General features: G+C 37.4%; 1 protein-coding gene across 2 annotated transcripts; it reads left to right on the top strand.

Moving 5' to 3' along the window:
- The first annotated feature begins 2,601 nt into the window (after positions 1-2,601).
- Positions 2,602-24,088, top strand: SYD (P-loop containing nucleoside triphosphate hydrolases superfamily protein). 2 transcript variants are annotated; one of them, XM_088881674.1, is made up of 33 exons: positions 2,602-2,792; positions 3,615-3,724; positions 3,831-3,892; positions 4,297-4,412; positions 4,555-4,710; positions 5,069-5,316; positions 5,468-5,631; positions 5,717-5,781; positions 5,851-6,561; positions 6,772-6,959; positions 7,813-7,910; positions 8,116-8,301; positions 8,422-8,602; positions 8,689-8,880; positions 9,004-9,047; positions 9,202-9,258; positions 9,448-9,544; positions 9,637-9,809; positions 9,899-10,112; positions 10,274-10,399; positions 10,499-10,588; positions 11,120-11,236; positions 11,569-11,649; positions 12,004-12,111; positions 13,115-13,284; positions 14,375-14,453; positions 14,536-14,610; positions 16,606-16,703; positions 16,791-16,898; positions 18,116-18,173; positions 18,279-18,509; positions 18,679-19,993; positions 20,815-24,088. In XM_088881674.1, exons 2-33 carry the CDS (start codon positions 3,620-3,622, stop codon positions 23,937-23,939), a joined length of 8,838 nt encoding a protein of 2,945 aa, XP_088737800.1. In that variant the 5' UTR covers positions 2,602-2,792; positions 3,615-3,619; the 3' UTR covers positions 23,940-24,088. The 2 variants fall into 2 exon arrangements, with proteins under 2 accessions (XP_088737800.1, XP_088737801.1); XM_088881675.1 differs by lacking the exons at positions 2,602-2,792; positions 3,615-3,724 and having other exon boundaries at positions 3,857-3,913.
- Positions 24,089-24,231: the final 143 nt, after the last annotated feature.

Genomic DNA, 24,231 nt, shown 5'->3' with positions numbered 1-24,231 from the left:
GAGCATTGAGATAGACTATTAACCTTTTTCGTCAAAAGGGTAAAATGAAATTTTCTTTCCCCTTTTTTTCTTTAATATAACAAGTCTATAATTTGAACATTATACCTAACGACATTTAATCCACAAAATTTTAACATTAAAATTATAATGTAAAACATCATTTTGGACATATATAAAGAAGAACAGTACATGATATATCTCAAAATAATCTATAGATTTTTTCTAGGAGAGCTGAGTTAAATGAAAATATCAAATAAATGCGATCTGATTTGAACGTTACTCCATTCTTCTTTCACGTGGGGCCCTCTCCTATGTTATTATTCGAACGTTAGGAAAAATTTCAGCCTAAATTAAATCAAAAGCTAGTATCAGAATTCAACCGTTACCACTTACCCCCTCTTCCCAACGGCTATAAATACGATCGTTTCTCTCACCCCTTTCATCCATCCGACTCTATACATCTCTCTCTCACACACACACTCGTGCGATATCTCTCTCTTAAGTTACTAGCAGCAAACGAATGGCTCAGATGGGGATTTCCAAGGCCGCATTTTTCGCCGTTGTTGCGGTGCTCTGCCTCCTTTCCACCGCCGTCCAAGCGAGGGACAGCAGCTTTTCGCCGGCACCTGCGCCGGGGCCCGACGCCGGAGCTGGATTTGCAGTGGTCAGCCCTAGTGCCTTCATTTGCTTCTCTCTGCTGTTGTCTCTCGTGGGCCTTTTCCTGCAGTAGACATATATGAATATATATATATATAGAGAAAGAGAGAGAGAGAGCTATCTTTATACCTATTCTTTTGAGTGATGAGGGTGGAATTGAGTGTTGCTTTTGCACTGGTTTTGTAGCCCTAATTGTTGGTTAGGGTTATGCCAATGTTTGGTCTCTGTTGCTGGGATGTATTTGGATGAGTAAAATAATTCAATTATTTCTATATCCTAATTTTTATTTACATTATTTCCCTAATGTAAAATAATTCAATTATATTCATGAATTTTTATTTAGCAGTTTTCCGTTTCTTGGTTGTGCTGATTAATATAGTAAAAAAAGTTAAAAAGTAAATTGCCAACTGAAAGTTTGAAACTTCACCTCCTCCTTATTTCAAGAAGATCAATAATAGTACCTAATTAGTTTCAGGCCAAACAATTATGGAGTGACTAATTACACATATACCAATAAAACTTAACTCAGCTAGTGAAATTGAGATCCTATAATTTTAAATGTTATGCGTTTGGATCCCTTTATATGCCTGAAATATTATTCCGATTGTGTTTTAGTGCATAGTATATATTGTCTCCTATAATAATTTATTGTTTCAAATAAAAAAAAAAAGAATTATTTGCATATGTAACATCATATAGTTCCAATTACTTAGAACATAATATGTATTTATATCTATCATCCATAAGAAATATTTATAAGGGGTAAATTTTAGCCACCTCCAATGAGGATTGGCGTATAATTAGAAATACGTATTCGTTATTTGTAAAATTCAAATACCCGTAATTCTTTAGATTAATTAATTAAAATATCCTTTTGTATTATAAATTATAATAGAATTTTCTTCAATCTTTTTATGAACTAACACAATATATGAATAATATATTTTACGCATCCTTAATTTTATTTTTTTAATGTTTTCTCAAATGTTTCTTTTTTAAAAATTAATAGTGGTAAAATAGTAGTCTATCTTACCATATAGGAGTTACAAAATTATTTTTTATTTGATAGAAGTTTTTTATAATTTTTCAAATAATAATAGATATTTATAACTATATATGTTAAACTTCGGAGAGGTAGTTGTAATTTATCATATTTGTAAATATTTTTTTGAACATATTTGTAATTATATTTTATTTTATTTAAAGTATCTAAATTTTATTGAAAGAAATTTTTTGCTATTGAATTTTTCTAACATTTGAAGAAGAGAAAATGCTTCATTATTTAATAATACATTATTATAATTAAATAAAAATAGAAATAAAATTGATATTATATTTATTGAAAAATATAAATTCAAAATATTATAAATTATATGACTAGAAATAGTTAATAAAGAAAAATATCAACTATACATCATAATGATATTCGACTAGTATGAATGTACATATATATTATTTTTATTCAAAAATTTAAGTAATAATTTGTCATTTTTTTTCATTTATAAAAAGATTATCTATTAAATTTTTATTTAAAATTAAACTAATGTCTACTATTTATAAAAGCGTTCAAAAAATATTTGAAACAAAATATGTAAAGAAATAATTAGTTATTTTATTCTAATATTACCATGTCCATTTTAGTCATTATACCAATTAAAAGACCTTATTATGCCAAACATCATAACATTTTGTAGTATGAGATCATTCTGCATGATTAAGGACCAATTAATCAATAAAAAATAAATATTTATAATTTGTAAGTATTTTTACACATACATCGAATGTTGGCGTGTCTCCGATAACTAAAAAACAAATGATAAGAAAAGATTTATTTGATTATCTCCAATATATTTCCTCCGGTTCTCTACAGTTGGAAGTTGTTAATTCTTGAAATTAAATTAAAAGAAGCGACTTTTAGGATTTCATATAGGTACTTTCTTCAACGCGTTTGCCGTAACTCGCGACATATCAAACGGATTCAAGAACACGCAAGGGAAGAGAAACCAGTGCAGGAGTTAGGGCTCGTTTTTTGTCAGTTCAATAGCAAGAACAGAGGGAAGTGTACTCAAAGAAACAACGAGTTCATTGATGTAGCTCTATTTCATACTTTAATTTATTCTTCAGGCTTCGATCAGGTAAGTTGTAAAAACCCTAATTTTCCATTATTGAAGATGATTTTATATGGGGTGTATGTAGTTTAATTTGGATCAGAACAATTACGTAAAGCCGCTGAGTAGAGGCTTTGAATTGTGGTGTTAAATCAATGATCGAAATACCACGGAAAGTTACTCTTGTTCGGTATATTTGTGGGTTTTGCGAGGATATTTATGTGTATAAAGAGGATCTTCCGTCGTGTATGGGAATTTCATGTTTTTGGTAAAAGAGCTGGTGCTTGAAAGTTTTACTTCAGTGGAATGGCTTGCTCAAAACAATCCTCTATCGCTGTTTCATTTTGGGAAACTTATATATATATATATTTCTATCTAGCAGATTGATGCATACTGGTCGTGCAGCAAAGTCTTTGCCATATCGTTAATTGCCTTTCAGAAACGAACTCAAAGTGTTTTATTGGATGATAACATTAGTGAAATAAATGTTGTATTCAATTTCCTGTAAATTGACATTATTTGACAAGTAGTATAGTATTTTTAGACAAACATTGGCAAGTGCATTAATGAGTTTCTTAGATTCTGTTTCTGTTATTCCCTTTTGTTTTTAAATGGAAAAAGTTGCATGTTACACAAGAAAAGAGTGAAATAATTACAGCATGGAAATCTTTTTCAATAGTTGACCCATGTTCTTGTACCCTCTCAAATTTAATGTCTACTGAACCTGAAAGTTACTTAGTCATTCTTCTTCATTTTGTGAGGGCAGGTTCAGCTGGATCCTAAATGAATCTGGGACAGAAGAACTTTATTGTTATTGCTGTTTATCTAATGGCTCACTTTACTTAACAGGGGAGATGACGAATCCACAGAATGTTGAGCTGGAGGCAGCCAAGTTTCTGCATAAACTTATCCAGGAGTCTAAAGATGAGCCTACCAAATTGGCAACAAAACTCTATGTGGTGTGTGAGATTTTTAGCATGGATTGTTACTTTTTTCCTGTTAGTTTCTATCTCATAATGCTTTTATGAATGACATAATGTGTCTGTTATATGTGGATCAAAACAGATTTTGCAGCACATGAGATCTAGTGGGAAAGAAAATTCAATGCCTTATCAAGTGATATCAAGGTGAAACTTGCCCAAGATTCGGTAGAAGTCTACCTTAGTCAGTTGTATTATCATTTTGTTGCATAGTTCATTGAATGTGCAAGAGATTGGCATGAAGATTTACATCCACTCTTCAGTTTATTTATTTAGTTCTTCCCTTCTCTAAAAAACAGAAAAATTCTTCACCTTATTACCTATTCATGATCAGATAATCTTGAAAAGATGGGTTAGGGTAGATTGTATTCAATTAATGGTTTAGTCTATCAGTTTCTTGCTACATTGACCTAAAAACACAGTTAGCTCTGTTTATGATTTCATATTTTTGCTTGTTGTGATGACCTTTTGGTTATTGCTTTCTTGCAGTCTACACCTGTTGTTTGTTTAAAATTTTTATATGTTTTTCTCTTTTTGTTTAATCTATGAAGGGCCATGGAAACTGTTATCAAAGAAAACAATCTTGATATTGAAACTCTAATGTCGTCCCGCCTTCCTCTGGCAGCCGGAACACAGACTGGAGATTCTGCATCTTCTCACTTACCTGGTAAAATCATTATCTTTTTTTACTTGCAGAAAGTCACATGCATAGTGACATTAAAGGGCAATTTGGTGTAAAGCTATTGAGTACTGTGCATTACAATGCTTGTATGACTATTAAACTTTATGATTGCTGGCTCGTGCGGCAGGGTCTTCTCAGCGTGTTGGAGCTGCTAAGGACTCTAAATCGAGCTTTTCTGGGAATGAGATGGGCACACCTGAGACATATGCACCAACTAGGGGGCATACTGGCCCAGGAAGTGGCGGGCAGGACATATATCAAGGGTCTGCACCACATATAAGTGGTAAGTCTTAACCATTTGATTTTGATTCTCTGTGGACCTGGTTTTATATTTAATTTGAGGTTATAAACATTTAATTTCCCTGTGAGCAGAAAATAGGTTGATGAAGGTATGGTGGAGAATTTAAATTTGAGACTCTGACACAGCACATTATTCAAAGACTTATTAGGTTTTCCCTAGGATCTTGATAGTGGGTTGTTTGCTTATGTTATCTGAAGTATTTTCTTTTCTAGCCGCGCTTTCAATTTGTTGCCCTACCAAAGGCTCTTGTATGTCTATGTCACTTCCAAATGTATATACGGCCTTGTTTTGTGCATGTCTCTTCTGTTTTTTTATCTAATGTGGAAGCGTCGTATTTCAGGTGGAGCCATCAAGGTTCATGGGGTTTCTTCTGGTGTTCCAGGTTCTTATTTATCGGCAGAATCAGCCAATAGGATGCAGTTTGGTAACTCTTCCTTCGATAGCCACAGTTTTACTGCCAAGACGGCTAAGGACAGAAGCATGGAAGTGTTTCCTGCAATTGCTTCCGGCGATCATTCTGCTGGCAAAAGTATATCTGGGAAGACATTGGATCATGGGGGATCTAGCATGGCAACTAATGCAAATAAGGTACTCGTTTGGCACCAAAATCAGGAACTTTCAATTGTTTTATGGACCTCTTTGGAGCTATTTTAACATGTCTTGAACAACTTCCTAAGCTGCTCACTGTATTTCTTGCTGGTTATTTGTGTTTAGCTGGGTTAATTGTTGAGTTTGTCAGGGTGGCTTTCCGAGCAGTCTTCCAGAACCAAACATGGTGAGAGCCACTGCTTCTAGGGATTCCGGGAAATCACCTGTTCCTCAGGCTTCCACTGCAGGCCTTCCGTTTAAGGAACAGCAATTAAAACAACTTAGAGCTCAGTGTCTTGTGTTTTTGGCATTCAGGTAATATTTTATATTATTCTTCACCATTCTCAGTGAGGACTTCTGCACTTCCTTCTGTATTAAGATTGTTCCTCTCCATGTGCAGAAATGGTTTGATGCCAAAGAAACTTCATCTCGAGATTGCACTTGGAAATTTTTATACCAAAGAAGGTATATAATAGACTTCATACTGTACAATTCTTTCCTCATTCAATTGGCCAATGACATTGTGTTCTGCAGATGGAACTCGCCGGGATCACGTTGATCAGAAAGGGAAGGATCAATTTATTCCTGATCCAAGTAGTGTTTCTGAAGTCCCGAGGTCATTGGAAAGACCAGATAGCAGTAAAGGTCCCCCCTCTATCTTGGACTCCAATTTGTTAAAAGAAGCTGATTTTGCAAAAATTCCAGAAGAGAGAAGTACTCAACCTGCTATGTTAGCTGAAAATGAACAAGACAGGAAATGTTTGGTGACAAGACGGAAAACAGATGCTGAAAGTCTAACACAGGACAACGTAGAATTACATGCATCCGCACAAAGAGAACCACATCATTCGAGCACTAGGGAAGCATTTAGCCGTAATCATGAAAATGATTTGGGGAACATCCACCAGTCCAAGATCGTCTCATCTGGTGTTATGGCCTCATGTGAGCAATCAAAGCTTGAGGAGAGTGGTGGGACTGGAAATGGATTTGCAAATGATGTGCCCAAGGTGCCATTACCTAACAATATAGCTATGCATGAAGAGGTGCTACACAGAAAAGATGAGGCCACAAGTCAGACTCAAAATCCTGTGGATTTCCATACTGCAGGAAATTTACATTCTGATAAAAAGATGCAAAGTTTTGCATTGAAAGACCAATGGAATCCTGTCCCAGGAATGAACGCCCAAAACTTCTCTTCAGTTCCAGTTAAGGATTCTAATATTTTGGTGAAAAACGTTTCACAAGGTGAGAAAATATAATCTCTGAAGCAATCAAGATGTCAACTTGGTTTCTTTGATCTGAGAATTATTTTGTGCCCTGCTTGCTTAATTATTCTGCTTATGATATGTTGTTTCTGTGCTTCAGAAAAATTTGGTACTTCTACTTCTTGAATTTTTTATGCACCACTAAAAAATGATTTTGCTGATACATTAACGTATTAAAATTCATTTACAGTGTTAGAGACAGATCAGGAAAAGGACTATACTTCAGTATCTACTGACTTACAACCTTCTCCAAAGCATACTACTATAGAAAGATGGATCTTGGACCGGCAAAAGAGGAAAGTTTTTAATGAGCAGAATTGGGCTCAGAAACAGCAGAAGACTGAGCAAAAAATTGCTGCTTGTTCTGATAAGCTGAAGGTTTGTTTATTAATTAGAAATCAAGGATAATGTGTGACCCTTTAATATTTTGAAATGCCACATATCTCGAGATTTGAGAGGTAGGGAAGGATGTTTCCTCTCAACTCATTGAAACATCTACATTTTCTTGATGATAAAAGTGCGTGTTTTTTATTTCTCCCACTTAAGATTTATTCTGGGCAAATTTACCTTGTATTTGGTTTTATGTTGGCACGTTCGGCTTTAGAATTCTCAATGTGTTTATAATATGCTGTATGAAGAGGTTATATGGTTATGCTGGCAGAGATTATATGTTATCCTTTGACAATTTTCTTTTATTAACATGTCTAGAAGAGGTAATTTTTAATGTTGCAGAGTGAACACTATTAATCTTCTTAAGTTCTTTTCTTTGCTGCTTAACTAGTAATTTGTCTGTGGACTAAGACTTTTTGGAGGCCAAAAATGATATCTTATTTCTCAAAGAACCCAATTCGGCAGGTTGACTTTTTTGACTAGTTAGACCTTGTTTTTATGCAATGACATACAAACTTAATTTACTTTCTTTAAGAGAATGGTGAATTAAAAATATTTGGTAGTTTGCTAGTTCCAGGTTTCCTCGTTTTCTATGTAGGGTTGAAGTTGTTTTGATCTTTAGTTGGTTAAGCCTCTGTTAAGTGGTCTTGTTTATCTTCCAACTTTTTAGTTGGTTTGCTTGTGTCCATTCCTTTTTCCACTGTTGTGGTGAATGCAATCACTTAGTGGATGATATCTCTTTGATGTAGTTTCACAACGAACTTTTGCCAGGGCATTTGATGGTTCTTTCTCCGCTTTCAAGTGGTTGTGATTTTTTTTCTCTTATATTTATGTTTTGCAGGAAATTGTGAGCTCATCCGAAGATATTTCTGCAAAGACAAAAAGTGTAATTGAATTGAAAAAGCTTCAGTTGCTGGAGTTGCAGAGACGGCTTCGGAGGTGATTTATCTTTCTATGCATCAGATTGGTTTTCTTAAATGCTATATATGTTCACTTTGCTCCCTTCATTTTCCCGTCTCTCTTCCTTCATCCAATGTCTGCCTTTAGTGAGTTTTATCAACTTAAGTAATCCAAGTGTTTTGCTTCTGTTTCTTCACATAATTTTGACATTCCTTGTTCTCACATTATTAACCTTTTGCTGCAGCGATATCTTAAATGATTTTTTCAAACCAATATCAAGCGAAATGGACAGATTAAAATCGATTAAGAAGCATAGAATTGGAAGGAGATCAAAACAAATTGAAAGATATGAGCAGAAAATGAAGGAAGAGCGACAAAAGAGAATCAGAGAAAGGCAGAAGGAATTCTTTAGTGAGATTGAAGTTCACAGGTACTTTTGTTCTGTTTATCATCTTGAGGTCTTTTCTCCTGCTATTTTCTGGTTTCTTTTATCAGTGAAATTAGATAAATGATTAATTATGTTTATATCGTTTGATGGTTTTAATTTCAGAGAAAGACTCGAAGATGGGTTTAAAATCAAGAGAGAGCGCTGGAAAGGATTCAATAGATATGTGAGGGAGTTCCACAAGAGGAAGGAAAGATTTCATCGTGAGAAGATAGACAGAATCCAGCGGGAAAAGATTAATTTGTTAAAAATTAATGATGTTGAAGGGTATCTCCGCATGGTTCAGGTGCATTATGGTCCTCAATACGGTTAACACATATGATGATGAATTTTATCTCCATAGTCTCTGAAAATGTTCCAATATGCTTGTAGGATGCAAAATCAGACCGGGTTAAACAACTACTAAAAGAGACTGAGAAATATCTGCAAAAGCTGGGGTCTAAACTAAAGGAAGCAAAGGTAATGGCAAGACACTTTGAGACTGATATGGAGGAGAGTAAGGGTGGTTTTGTTGAGGAGAATGAAGACATTGTTGAGAATGAAGATGACAAAGATCAGGCCAAGGTTTCCCTTTCATGTTCTATTACCTAATTATGCAGTTACATAATTCTTCAATTGTGTTTATTTGGGCTGTCAGTTAGATTATAGTGCTCCCCTCTTAGCTTGTTATGCGCCTCTTCTCTGCAGCACTATTTGGAAAGCAACGAGAAATACTACATGATGGCACATAGGTAATGTGAAAAGTCTCACCCTTATCATAATGTTGGATCTTCTGGAGGTCATATGTTCATCTGCCCACCCACCCACAAAAAATAGAATCTAATTCTGTTAAGTTTTTGCAATTGATAGTGATTATTTATTAAATTCTGGTTATTCTTTCTGCAGTGTAAAAGAGAATATCATCGAGCAGCCGACCTGCCTTGTGGGTGGAAAACTGAGAGAGTGAGTGATATACACGCATTCCTGTTTTATTTTGTCTGTCTCTTGGATGTTTGGATTTTGCTCCTTGATGTATGCTTTGATGAAGAGTTCTAATTTGAAAAGTTTGCTTACATGTAATTTCTACACATGTACACATGAATATTTGTCCATTATTTGCTCCTGAATGTTTTGTACTGTGGTTGTGTTAAGGTACCAAATGAATGGACTAAGATGGCTGGTCTCACTTTATAATAACCACTTGAATGGTATACTAGCAGATGAGATGGGCTTGGGTAAAACTGTCCAGGTTTGATTTATACTTGGCTTTATTAACATATATATAATCCTGTATAACTTATTTGCCTTGTTTATTTTGTATCTGATAAATCCCTCTTCTAGGTTATATCTCTAATTTGTTACCTAATGGAAACTAAGAATGATAGAGGACCTTTTCTAGTAGTCGTACCATCATCAGTTTTGCCTGGGTGGGAGTCAGAGATCAATTTCTGGGCACCAAGTATCCACAAAATTGTTTATTCTGGCCCCCCTGAAGAACGCCGGAGGCTGTTTAAGTAAGCCCAACCAATCCGTAACATGACATCCTGTTGTTTCTTTGATTTCTATGAAACTTTAGCAGTTTATATGTGATTTTGTCATCCAGGGAACAAATTGTTCATCAAAAATTCAACATTCTTCTGACAACATACGAGTATTTGATGAACAAGCATGATCGACCAAAACTTAGCAAAATACACTGGCATTATATCATTATTGATGAAGGCCATCGCATAAAGAATGCTTCTTGCAAGTTGAATGCTGATCTGAAACATTACCGTAGCAATCACAGATTACTTTTGACTGGAACTCCCCTGCAGGTCTCATGTTCGCTACTATCGCTTATGCACTATGCTCACCTATACTTGAATATCTGTTTTTTAAATTACTGACATACATGTACAGGTCTATTGTCTTTTATGCTATTAATTAATTACTCTTTATTTGGTGTGTTCTCTCTCTTCCCTGGTTGCCAATGCAGAATAATCTTGAGGAACTTTGGGCGCTGCTCAACTTCTTGTTGCCAAACATCTTTAACTCATCTGATGATTTTTCTCAATGGTTCAATAAACCATTTGAGAGTAATGGTGACAATTCACCAGATGAAGTAAGTTTGATGAATGTCCTATAGCATCGAGACAAGTCCTGTTTGGCTTCTCATTATTCTCCACATTGTTCGCTCACTTTGAACACCAACTATGACCAGGCTTTGCTATCTGAGGAGGAGAATCTTTTGATTATAAATCGTCTTCACCAAGTTCTGCGACCATTTGTACTTCGAAGGTTGAAACACAAGGTGCTGCCTGACATCTCATAATACCAGTGAAAGTAACTTGTGTATTTATTCCTAATACGTGAACATAGGTGTGAGTCATGTCATAAACATGTTTCCATATAATATCTTGATGTGACAATTATTACGAAGTGGAAATCCAGCCCAAAATGTCTTTTTGTAGTAGGGATTTATTTCGAAAGATATCCGGGCATTTGGTAAACAAGTGAAGTATCTGGGAACTGCATTCAGTTTGAGCCTCTGCTGACCTCTTGAGATCTTCTGTATAATTCACTAGTTTCTGAATCAGATGAGGATTCTTTGTATCCCCTCCCACCCCCCTTTACTCCAGAAAACTTGGTTTAAGTCCCGAATCCTCATTACTAATGGAAACCAAATGATCTACGGATTGATCACAAAATCCTTTCAATAGGCCTTCCATTAAATGCCAGTCATTATCATGAAAGATATAGAAGTGTCATTTGAACTTTCTTTACAGCAGTCTGATATCAAACCCTGTTACTAATCTGCTTTTAACTTAAATGATTTGGCCAGGTTGAAAATGAATTGCCTGAAAAGATCGAAAGACTTATTAGATGTGAAGCTTCTGCGTATCAGAAGTTATTGATGAAGAGGGTAGAAGAAAATCTTGGTGCCATTGGATCTTCAAAGGTTCTTTCCGTAGTTTTTCTAGATTCATTCTTTTACATTTTTGCCTTCATTATATGTACATTTGATTATACCTATAGTTATTTCTATTCCAGTTATCTGCTATACAAGTATCCATGTCTGTAGTATACAGATTCGTGTAGAACTACGTATACACAAATATGTAGAGGTCCGCACATATTTGTGTGGTTATATGTATGTTTATATTCTTCCCAGTATGGGATATTGCACTCTTAATATCTATGCCTGCAGATCTGGTGCACTCTATAGTTTAATGAAATAATGCCCACAAAAAGTTGATTCTGTTTCTTTCCTTTACTTTGCAACTTCATCAGGCTCGGTCTGTGCATAACTCCGTGATGGAACTGCGCAATATATGCAACCATCCGTATCTCAGCCAGCTTCACGTGGAGGAGGTATTTTTTTCTCTCTTTTAATTGAGTTACTTTCTGCTTGTTGAATATTGGATGCATTAACTTGATAAATTTGTGTAGTAAGTCGAATGACTTTTTGCGATTGCTGTTTCCACTTCATGTTCTCTCTATGAAATTGAGCTTGACACAGAAGTTGTTAGGTAAACATAACCCTGCTCCTGTCCACTTAGAGTCCAAATAAGTTGGACAGTAAGTTGAATGGTCGATAGTCAAACTAGATAAATTTACGGTGGTCGTTAATTGTGGCTTCTCCACCTCTTCTGAAATCATGAATGGTAAGGAAGTTGCTTAATGATGGAATATTAACTAATTGAACTTTCTATTCTTTTTGGCTAGGTTCACGAGTTGATTCCAAAGCATTATCTTCCTAACATTGTCAGACTTTGTGGGAAGCTTGAGATGTTAGATCGGTTATTGCCCAAACTGAAGGCAACTGACCATCGGGTAGGTTTGCTGTTGCCATCTATAGATGGCAATCTGTTCCTTCTGAATTTCTATTCTTTGTGCATTTTGTATTTATGGTTCTGAAAGTTTTGTTATGTTGGTGGTATGTTCCATGAAGCATTTCATGCTACATGTATTAATTAAATTCATTTATACTATTTAATACATCTTCACTGGTAACCACTTTATCTCCAGATTTGCTCATTGTTAAGACCGGATGTTTCATTTCTTTCTTGTTTATTTACTCTACTGAAATAATTATCTTTTTATGAACTTCTAGTTTCTTGCCTTATCTTTACCACTTTTAGCTTATTGGACCTTGTCCAATTTGCTCTTGTTCCTATTTCTTTTTCATGATTAGTTTTCCTGTTCTTTATGTGTATGTGTATGTGTATGTGTATGCATGCATTTGTACGCTAGGAGGTGGTGTTCCATGTGTTTATGAAGGTCTTCGGTATCTTTAAGAAGCGATGCAGAGGTTCAATTTCTGGCCAAACACAGTCATGGTGCTATGTTCGAATAATTGTGTGTGTGTTTTAATCTGATGGTGTAGTAATGCCTGCTTTTCTGGGAATTCTGTTGATGGTTCATTGCGTCCTATGTGTCTTCTGTCTTTTATTAAGGCGAAAACAGAATGTTTTGGAGAATTACAATTAGAATGAAGTCCTGGTTCTATGCTGATCTACTTATGCGTGATCTTATGGCTTATTGATTGTGTACTTTCATTCCACCCTTCTCAGGGCCTTTGCCCTTCTGTGTTCTTTTCTTCATCTTCTCATGTTTTTTTTGTGGTCTTCTTTTCATACTTTTATCACAAGCTTGGGTTTCAAGTTCTCTTTCTGTTTTCTTGCCATTCTTGTTGCTCTCCTTGTTCTGTATGGCCGGCAGAGGTCGGGTAGGTGTCTTAAGATATCTGCAATCTTCATTGTGAAGATCTTGTGTCTGCTAGATGTTGCTTATTTATCGTGCTTCCCAGAACTATAGGAAGGTCTTTGGTTTGCAGGTTCTTCTTTTCTCAACAATGACTAGACTTCTTGATGTTATGGAGGACTATCTTTGCTGGAAACAATATAGATACCTACGATTAGATGGACATACATCTGGGGGCGATCGTGGGGCCCTCATTGACCGGTTCAATCAACCTGATTCACCATATTTCATATTTTTACTCAGGTAATCATGCAGTATCCTTTGTGATTAGCTTACATTTGAACTTTGCCTCCAGTAAGGTGGATCCGTATGTGGTTCTTCAGAGTCCTTGTTGCACTGGTTCCTTGTCTTAAAGGAACAAATTTAATAAGTGTCAATTTTTGTGTTAACTATGATTTTCAAATCTTGGAATCTTCTCTAGCAATTATAAAGTTTTATTAAGATGGAACATTCCTGTCATATTTTTACAAGGCGTAAAATAAGAGACTGTGCGGCCCAGATCAATCTTTGTTCTTGATTTTTAAAGTAGGTATTGGTTGTTAAAAGTTGATCAGGTTTGTCTTCAATTTTGTCACTTGGGCAATAAAGTAGCTTGGTGAATTATCAAACGTGCGTCCAACCTAATCTATTAGAGTTTTTGAATTCTTTTGAGTTAGTTTTCCCAATAAAATTTTTAACTGTCAGTCCTGTTAATTGCATGGAATTGTATGCTGGTGATAAGCACTAGTAATACCTATAATCTCTACTCAATCTCTATATCTTTGTTTTTTTAACATTATTATTCTAAAGCTTAATGAAAATCAACGTAGTTATTAAACGGCCATTCTAATCATCTCGAGTTTTTGTGTGAAGTTGCTTATTTACAAGTTACATGCTTCATGATTTTTGTTTAGGATGGTGCTGTCGTTTAATAGTAAGAAAAGAAGTAAAGAAAATGGGAAAACAAAATCAAAGGGTGAAAAAGTAATGCAGTTTGTATGTCAATTCCCAGTAATACAATGAAATTGAGGGGAAAAAATGCATTTCTTGAAACATTGCTTCTTAGAGAGTCCAACTCTGTCAAACATGTTTGTGTAAACGAAAATCTAGGTCCCGATAAACACATCATATGATATTCACGATAGCATTTTATATCATAATATTTGTGCGCTTGGATCAAAGCACCTGAGAGGAAAACTAGGTACAGACCTTGAACAGGTGCAACGCTTGAAACATACGGACAATATGCTTAAAGTACAACCTGTGTGTGTGCACAAGCAGAACTTAAGCAAATATTATCTTCTATTGCTGCATCTCTGTCTTTCTCACTGGTCTGTAACAATTTGTCTACCAGTATTCGAGCTGGAGGCGTTGGTGTGAATCTCCAAGCTGCTGATACTGTGATTATATTTGATACAGATTGGAATCCCCAGGCAATGCTTTTATGCTATTAATCTTAGTGAGTTGTGAGTCTTTTGATTTTGAATCAGTCTCATCTTGAAATATTTGATGCAGGTTGATCTGCAAGCACAAGCAAGGGCACATAGGATTGGACAAAAGAAGGACGTCCTCGTTCTTCGCTTAGAAACAGTAAATACCTTTATCCTTGATTTTGAGTAACTTTTAGTTGTTTCTTCTGTTAATTCAAAGCAATAATTCTCCTTTATTTTTTTAGTTGATCTCCTGTCATATTCTGGAGCTTCTTACCTTCTGATTACATTTTCAATCCAACAATAGTCTACCCAACTTGTCTTTTATGTTTCTAATATATCTTGGAGGTTCTTTATTATGTTGATGGTCTCTTTTATGGTGGTAATGCTCACCTCATTTGAATCCCCACTTCTGTTGGTTTTAGTCACTCCTTGTACAAATATTGTTGAAGTCGATATTCTTAAAAAACGAAAAATTATAAAAAGTTGCTCTTACCTCCCTCTAGAATTTACATCTAAAAAAGTTGCCCCGAAAATCATAAGATCACTAATCTGAACATTCAATATAATTAATGGCTTAACTTAGGAGCTATATTTGTAGAAGAAAACTTCAATTTGTGTTTCCAGTTTAGCTCCTTAACTAAGAGAAATTTGATTGTCATTTTGTAAGGGTTATTCACTATCTGGAATGGGCTGATATGTTTGCTTCAAAAATACGTAGCCTGTTACTAGACAAGTCCCAGGGGATTAGGGTGGTATTATTTTGGAAATTGTCCCATCCTTTGGGGGTGGGATAAGATAATCAGGCCCAATCTAGGATTATTTTTGTATGAAATGTCAACTTTTTCCTCAAGTTTTAAAGTCCAGTTACACCTTAAATTTGGATTATGAAGGAAGCTTCATCCCCAGATCAAAGTGGGTGTCTTACACTCTGCCAGCATCCTCTCCAAAATAGAGTTTTGACTTTGTTCTCATGATTGAGCTAAGCACATCATTTTTATCTACTATACCTTCATCTTTCAACTCATTCCGGTAGAATTTTTGCTAACCTCCAATCCACTTTCTTGTTCAGCTAAGTTGCTGCTAATGAGTTCATTCTCTTCAAAATTCACTTGGTTGACTTGTATAATGGAATTACCTGTGCTCTGAATGGGGATTTTGGTTATTGTGTTGGCTCTGTCTTCCTTTAGCTGTTGATTTGGTGTTCAATCTCCCAAAAAGCAAGCGGGTCTCTCTTCTTTGTTCATCAGTAGCAATACATGGTTAATAAATTACGTGGGGTAGTAATGGTAAAAAGGCTATTTACTTTTTACATCATTCATCATATCCTACAAAGTAAATATGACATGCGATATATAACAGCTATGTCCATCTATGCATACAGACAAATAGACACGATATATATAGTGAACTGGCGAGAACCCGGTGAATCGCTATCCCATCCCATATATACACACTCTCAATCCTGTCATCCATTAATCTCATACCAGAAAGTAATGAGCCCTAAAAGGTTCCAAAAGTAGAATCTAGTAGTTAAATGTGTTAGCTAAAGGTATATGGCAAGCATTTTTGGACCAACATAGAGAAATGTAACATCCTTTTTAGATGGTGGTCAACTTTTTATGCTTTGTACTTCTTCCATTTGATTGTATTTATTACCTTTATGTCATCTCTGCTGCCTTGGTTGATAATGTCAAACTTTGAAGCTCCACTTATTCTCCAAGTATCAAATGTGTAAGGTTGCTGCTAAAATGCTTTAGTAATTCATATGTCATTAGTTGTGTATTTTGGAGAAATTAAGATAATGTCAAGTGTGTGGGCCTAATTTCCTCTTTGCTGCTTATTTGGCTGAAATAATGCACGAAGTCTTTTAGGAGAGTTTCCTATATGTCACATTTTTCATCATCATTTTCAGAGTACTAATGCCCACTTTCTGTAGAAGTCCCTGCCATAACCATCAGATTCTGAAGTAATTGAATTCTTTCATGGTTTTTAGTTCCTAAGGATATCTCTACAATTTTCGAAGGCATTGGATCAATTCGTAGTTATTTTCTCTGACAGGACTGACTTGAAGGAACTTATTGTAGATCTTGCATAAGAACTTTTCTTCAATGATTTCAGAACATCTATTCTTTTTCTTTCCCATCCTAACCAGGTCCAGACTGTGGAAGAACAAGTTAGAGCCTCTGCTGAGCACAAACTGGGGGTTGCTAATCAGAGTATAACTGCGGGTTTTTTTGACAATAACACGAGGTATGCTCTGGTGTACTTGCTATAGTAAATTGCAGCTGTATCCCAGTGCGATTTAATAGTATCAGAATAATTTCTGTACTATGTCAGTGCGGAAGATCGAAGAGAATACTTGGAGTCTCTCCTGCGTGAGTGCAAGAAAGAGGAAGTTGCACCTGTTTTGGATGATGATTCTCTTAATGATATTATAGCACGCAGGTATGCCTTTTCTTCTGGTAACACCTTATGTGTGGATGCATCTGAGGCTTTAGTACAATGACCTAAACATGACTTCCTCTACAGAGGAATGGTCCTGGTCTGAATATAATGAAAATATGGTACAGTTGGGTTTTGTCTCTTTTGTTCGATATAGCCTCAGATGATACCTTGTTTATTTAAATGATGAGTTTGCATATACTTTAGTAAAGTGAGTACCATCTTCCATGCAAAGGGAGGGAGATTAAAGAAGATCCTGATTGTCAAATTTACCAGCTCACACAATTCTGTAGGCTTTATCTTCTTATATATATTCTAAGACTACTAGCGCTATGGAGTAATATCACAACAGCATAAATTTGGAAGTAAAGGATGCCTTCCTTCTTTTTTCAGGTTTTGTTTTGGGGTGGGGGGGGGGGGTAGAGACTCTTCTCCTTTCCGCACTTATTAACCCAGAAAGTTGGTCTGTTATCATACTTGTAAGGTGCTAAACCTCTTTCAGCAACACTCCCCCCCCTCCCTTTGCATTTTTAGTTTGTCAGCTGGTGAACCATAATTTCTTGTTTGAGATCATGTAATCCATTAGATTTGCTATGCATACAAGTTGTTTATGCTAGAAGGGCCATGGAGGCTTTGAGGAATTCCTCTGTTCTGTCTTCCCTGATTTACTCTGTCTTTGAACCATTTTCGGATGAGATGGTCATTTGGACCTTTATCCTGTTCTTTGGTGTGGAAATATGTGAATGAATTGTCATTTAGTTTATGGAAAGAAAGGGGGTTGGGAAATAGAAAATTGACATGATGCACAATATCCTTTCTTGAGCTAACCAGTGAAAATTGTTAGTAGTGATAAAAGATGGAAATTGGTAATAGTTGATAGTTTTCATCTTGAAGTCCCTACTGATCTAACCTAGTTTGAAGGGGTATCAATAGCTTAATTCCAATCTCTACTTAAATGCTTTAACCCCACTCACATTTTTTCTTCATTTATTTCAAAAGCTTGAAATGTGATCCACAAATAAAGATCCCATTCAATTGTATCCGCTGTAAAACATTTCTTTTAAGTTTATAGATTCTAGTATTCCACTTAGCTTTAGGCTGAATTCTTCTTCTGCAACTCCGTTATTGTAAATTTGTAACAGTCTAATTTCTCTATTTCTTTTAAGTTATTCCCTGTACCGTGTTTATCTAATTATTTTATTATGATTCCCTCTATACAGTGAGTCAGAAATTGATATTTTTGAGTCAGTCGACAAACAGAGGCGTGAAGAAGAAATGGTACCGCCAAATCCTAAATATGTTGTGCTTTAATCCTCTTCAATTTGTTATGGGTTCGGAAGGGGCTTATTTCTAGCTATTCAAAATCTCTCCAAAATTTTGCAGGTTGCATGGGAAAATATGTTTGGTGGGAAGGGGTCAGAGAAATGCAAGCAGATACCTCCTTTGCCTTCTCGACTTTTAACAGATGATGACTTAAAATCATTTTATGAAGTGATGAAGATTTCTGAAGCACCGACACCAGGTGTATTACCTAATGCTGGGATGAAGAGGAAGAGTGGTTCTCTTGGAGGTCTTGATACACAACATTATGGAAGAGGCAAACGTGCTAGGGAGGTTTGTTTATATCAATTTTACAGTGTGATCTTGTGATATATTTTTCTTTGCTGTATATATTTACCATTGTGTACTTCTGATTTTTGCTATTATGCATCGAGTATTGTTTGATATGAGAACAGATTCTAGTTTGTCTTATATTTTGACTGGTTATGATATCTATCATTAGGTACGCTCTTATGAAGAGCAATGGACGGAAGAAGAATTTGAAAGAATGTGCCAAGTTGACTCTCCAGAATCTCCTGTAATTAAGGAAGAAGTTACTGGAAAGACATTGCCGGTTGCTGCAAACAGCTCGGCTGTAGTCATTGGTGAGATGCAGGCACCAGTATCATCTCAACTGCCTCAGCATCCAGCTATAGAACCACAACTGGGGCTGGTAAAAAAAGAGGCTACCCCGCCATCTAAAAGGGGCCGTGGAAGGCCAAAAAGAGTGGTGGAAGCCTCTCCATTGGTTCCATGCCCTGTGCCTTTGGGCGCTGTCAAGGCAGAAGAGGTCTCCAAGGTTGAAGCTACATCTGTGGTACCTCCTGATTCTTCGGCCACCACTGGTCATATTAGAAGTATCACTGGTGGCGTGCAGGAAATGGGGCTGCCTATTACCCCGACCACCCCTGGAGTATCAACCCCGATCCCTGGGCCTGTTACTCCGAACCCTGGGCCAACTCTGCCATCCATTGTTCCTGCTTCTCAAACTGCTGCTTCCCCTTCATCAGCTGGGCGAGGTAGAGGACGAGGTCGCAAGTCTCTAACAGGAGGAGAAGCTCCTGCTCCCAGACGCAGAGGCAAAAGACAGACCACAGTTTTGCAGACTGTTCCGGTAACTGCCTCCCTATCATTGACTGAGAAACCACCCATTGAAATACAAGGAGAAATTACCTCAGGCTCTGTTGTTGCTACCAGCACTGGTTCTGTTCCTGTCACTACAGTTATAAAGGAAGTTTCTAGTGAACCAAATTCAGTTTCACCTGCTGCTATTCTACCATCAGCTTCTGGCCCAAGGACTTCGGATGTGGGGTCACAAGAAGGAGCCATATCCACCACTTCAGTGGCTTCCGGTGATGCTTTTAGTGGTCCAGTGGCTGTGGCAAATGTTAGTCAGCCAGACACTGGTGTTGTGCCTGCTTCAAGCCCCCAAGCTAACCCTCCCTTACTTCCTGGGCTTCCTGTTGCACAGTCTATTAGTTCTTCCCCCTCTATAACAAGGCAAGGTAGAGGACGAGGGCGAGGGCGGGGGCGTAATGCTCAAAGTCGAGAAGAAACACCTCAAAGGAGGCGAAGGAGGCAGGACCCTATGGTATCCACTAATCCTGGCACGTTAACTGGTCAGGATTCAGCACTGACTGAACCTCCTCAGAAAAAAACTCAGGCTTCTGTTTTGCGGAAGGACACCACGATAGGGGAGGGGAATCTAGAATTGACAAAAGCAAGCCAGTATGCTGCTCAAGATGTTGCAGATCCTTCCATGGAGGAAGTCCCTAAGGGTAGGTCCCACTCCTTGTTAGAGTATATAAATCTTTGAAAATGTTCAGATGCACATGATTTTGAAATTGGGAGGGGTCAGTGTATTTATTTCTATATCACAAACTAGACTTAGAAATTTGTTCAATCCAATGCATGCATCACAAGCTTTATTCTGAGGGAAAGGGAAATGAAAGCGGGCGGGGAAAGTTACACTGACGTTGTTTCGTATGTTCTACTTGAAGTAGAGTTGTAACAATTGTCCTTTTCTGGTACCATGAAAATAAGGCAGGGAGATTTAAGTTCTAATTTGCCGTACATCTATTTTTAAGAAACTTCACAGGCACAATTCAACTTGATTGAACCAGTTGTTTTCCTATGAGTAATAATACTCCTTTTAGGTCCCGATGTATTTGACCACTGACATTTAGATGTTTTCCAAACTGTATATCTGTACTTAATTTGCTCTCGGATATGGTAATCTTTTGCAATTCAACATTTTTGTTGTGTCTACGAGAGAGTCCATCTAATTGTCATGGTATCTCTGACATGATTGTTACATAATACCTCTTGCATATGCTTCTTTTCTAACCTTATAAATTTATCTGAGCATGTAAAGAAACAAATTAGTTGTAAAATTGTAGTAAGGAATTTTGTTATGAGTGTTTTGTGAGTTTGTATGACCATTGATGTACATGCTTAATTAATCACGGTTATCCACTTGCAATGAATCTGCATTTTTGTGGTGGATAATGAACTAGGAGCTCCTGTCACTTATTGTTAGATGCCCCACGTTCTTATATGACACGATGGATACGTTTTTATTTTTAACATATGGCTGCAGGCTCCACTACGGTTTCGAACACTTGTGTGAACAAGTCCGAGGATCCTCAGGAGCAAGATGGAAATAAGAAAGAAGGCAATGATCTGGCAAATAAAGGCTCCATTACAGATACACACATTTGTGTTGACAAGGTAGAGGATCCTCCTCAGGGACAAGATGGAAATAAAAATGAAGGCAAAAATCAGGTAAATGAAGGCTCGGATCCTCCTCAGGAACAAGGTGGAAATAGAAAAGAAGTCAAGGATCATGCAAATGGAGGCTCAGCTACAGATACAAACATTGATGTTGACAAGTTTGAGGATCCTCCTCAGGAACAAGATGAAAATAAAAAAGAAGGCAAGGATCACGCAAATGAAGCCCTTGAATCAGAATCTAACTTCTGTGATAATTCGCCATCAATTTCTACCTTGGATCCAGCAGTTACAACATTGAGATCTCTGGTTTCCAGTTCTGGGCTTCAGTCTGCAAGAGAAAGTGGGGAATCTAAGGAGAAGGAAGCACCTGATGATAAGGACCCTTGTGGCGCTAGTTCTCTTATTTCCATCTCTGAGGTGCTGGGAAGTGATAATGATAATAAAAAATCTGAAGATTCCCAATCTTTACTGGTAGGCAGCAGCAACTCTGTTGAGATGGAAAAAAGCCAAGGGTTAAATAGTGATAATGTTGAGGCTGCAGCATCATTTGGAGCAATGCCTCGTGCCAGTGAGACTGAAAAGTTTGAATCTCTCTGTCAAAAGGAAGATGAGAAAATAATTGAGTCTGCCAAAAGCCCTAATGTGGACGAATTTCCAGCATCAGATAATTTATCAAAGGGAGCAACAAATGATGCGACTGTTGATTCAATCCCCAAGTTATCCGAAAGTGATAATACTGAGAGAGCATCAGAAGATTCCGGGTCTTTACCGGTATCCAAAAGCAACTCTGCTGAGATGGTGAAAGGCCAAGATGTGCGTAGCACCGACGTTCAGGCCACATCAGCTCTTGGGTCAAAGCCTGTTCTGCCTGGTGAGAGTGGCAAGTCTGAATCTCCTTCTGGAAAGGAAGGTGACAAGATTTTTGAGTCCTCTAAAAGCACTAATCTGGATGAATCTGTACCACCTCTCAAATCATCTGAGGAAGCGACAAATACCGTTTCAGATAAAGGTGCCGAAAATGAATACGGAAAAGTACTCGTGGATGAACATGAAAACTACTCTACTTCAGTTGAGGTTGTTGTTTCTGCTTCTGACATTTCAGTGCCAGTGTCTGGATCTGGTCAGAACTTGTCTAGTCAGTCACATGGAAAGGAGAATTCAGGAGAACAAGAAAGCAATGGTGTTGTCGGGGATAAAGATTTCAATTCAAAGCCAGGTTCAACTTTAAGTAGAGGAGGAGTTGAAGAGTCTTTTCCAATTTCCTCAACTGAAGAAAACTTAGAATTGCCTGTGGGTTTGACTGAGAAGGTGAGTGAGAATCTGGGTGTGAATGATGATCTGAAACAAATGGTAGAAAAAGAAGATTGTTCTGTCTCTGCCTCACTTGATTCTGCTGACAAATTGGAGGATCATCAGGAACAAGATTTAAAAGATTTAGATGGCAAAGATCACAAGGCTGAAGTGCTTCCATCAGAATCGCTGTTGTGTGATAATTTGCCATCAAATTCAACATTGGAGCCTGCTGCTGTGTTGATCCCAGTTGCCGAGTCTGGGAATCGGTCTGCAAGAGAAGAACATCAGGAGAGCAAAGAACCTGATAATGAGGTTCACGTGAATAGTTCTGTTGTTTCAGTTCCTGATGCACCTGAAATATCTTTGCGTTCGTCATCAGTATTCAGCAGCAATGATACTGAGATTACCACAAATCAATGTTTAGATAGTGCTAGTCCTCAAGGCGCAACCCTTCCTGGGGAAATGCCTTTCCTTGGGGAGTCTGATTCTGAAGATGCAGCAAAGGGGGCGGAGAAAATGGTTGAGTCTGCCAAAAGTCCCACTCAGGAAGAAGCCATAGCACCCGATGATTCACGGGAGAGAGCTGCTGATGCCATTTCTGAGGAACCCAAGGATGAATCTGGTAATGAAGCTGGGAAACTTCTCACTGGTGAACATGAGGAAGATCCCCATCTTGAGGTTTCTATTTCGACTACTGAAGTTGCAGCTCCCACTCTGGAAGACTCTCCAAAGGATGGAGCAGTTAAGACCATTTCTGAGGTACCAAAGGATGCATTTTGCAGTGAACCTGAGAAATTACCCACTAATGAACCAACAAAGCAAAGTCTGCTGGATAATGCTTCTGTTTCACCTATTGAAGTTGCGCTTCCTAATGTGGAAAACTCCCTCGCGTCAGATTATTTGTCAGACGGAACTGGGAATACCATTCCTGAGGTTCTTGAGGATACAGTTCCTGGAGAACTACCTGCCAATGAACATGCAAGGGAAAATGCCACTGTTGAAGTTCCCATCCCGACTACTGAAGGAGTAGATGCTGCTCAGGAAGACTTACTGGCACAAGATAATTTGTCTGATGGAGCAAAGGATGTGGTCGCCGAGGTACACGGGGACAAATTTGATGATGAATCTGGAAAATTTCCTGCTGATGAACATTCAGAGGGGAATCCTCCTGTTGGGGTCTCTGTTTCAACTATTGACATTGCATGTTCTCTGAAAGACTCCCCAGCCGTAGATAGTTCATCTGATGGAGCAGGGAATTCTGTTTCTGAAGGACTCGGGGACCCATCGGAGACTGAATCTAGGAATCTACTCTTTGATGAACAAGTAATGGAAAAGGCCCCCCTTCAGGCCTCCGCGTCGACTGAAGTTGCACATACCACTACAGAGAACTCGTCAGCGCCAGATAATTCGTCTGATGAAGCAGCGAATACCATCCCTGAGGTGCTGGGGAGTACATCTCCTGACGAATCTGGGAAACTTCTCATAGATGAAGATGCAAAGGAAGCTGCCCCGGCTGAGGTTCCCATTTCAACTGCTGAAGCTGGAGCTGCTGAACCAGAACCCGATCAGGTTAAAGAGGAAATTCCTGGAGCGCAAGAGAGCAACGATGCCATCGAGGCTAACGATCTTGACTCAAAACCCGAATCAACTGAGCATGGAGGTTTACTGGAAGAGTCATCTAACGCCGGGGAAGCATGACGTTGAAATAACTGCAATTCAAAATTGAAATGTATGGCCCTTTAAGTATCTTGGGAGGTTGAATGAAGGCAATTCTGGTTATTGAAGCATATATGTGTAAAGGTAATTTATCTTGATATATTAGTATATCAACACATGCATTCCCCATCGTTGCCCATGCCATTTATGTTCTTTCTGGGATTGAAGCTATGAATAGGCAGTAGGTTAATATTAATAATATAATATATTGGATAAAATTGACATGTGAATTAGGCTGCAAATTTAAACTGAAATTGATCGATTTAGGAGGGAA

The sequence above is a fragment of the Sesamum indicum genome, linkage group LG6 (assembly GCF_026168435.1).
Source record: "Sesamum indicum cultivar Baizhima isolate 11 linkage group LG6, ASM2616843v1, whole genome shotgun sequence".
In the NCBI taxonomy this organism is placed as follows: Eukaryota; Viridiplantae; Streptophyta; class Magnoliopsida; order Lamiales; family Pedaliaceae; genus Sesamum; species Sesamum indicum.
This window is presented reverse-complemented; position numbering and strand designations above follow the sequence as displayed.

Bases quoted from the DNA above. Each gene is read 5' to 3' on its own strand.
- SYD (XM_088881674.1), top strand. From the start codon at position 3,620: ATGACGAATCCACAGAATGTTGAGCTGGAGGCAGCCAAGTTTCTGCAT. The intron at 4,413-4,554 runs GTAAAATCATTA...CTCGTGCGGCAG, and splicing joins TGCATCTTCTCACTTACCTG to GGTCTTCTCAGCGTGTTGGA. The intron at 14,611-16,605 runs GTAAATACCTTT...CATCCTAACCAG, and splicing joins TCGTTCTTCGCTTAGAAACA to GTCCAGACTGTGGAAGAACA.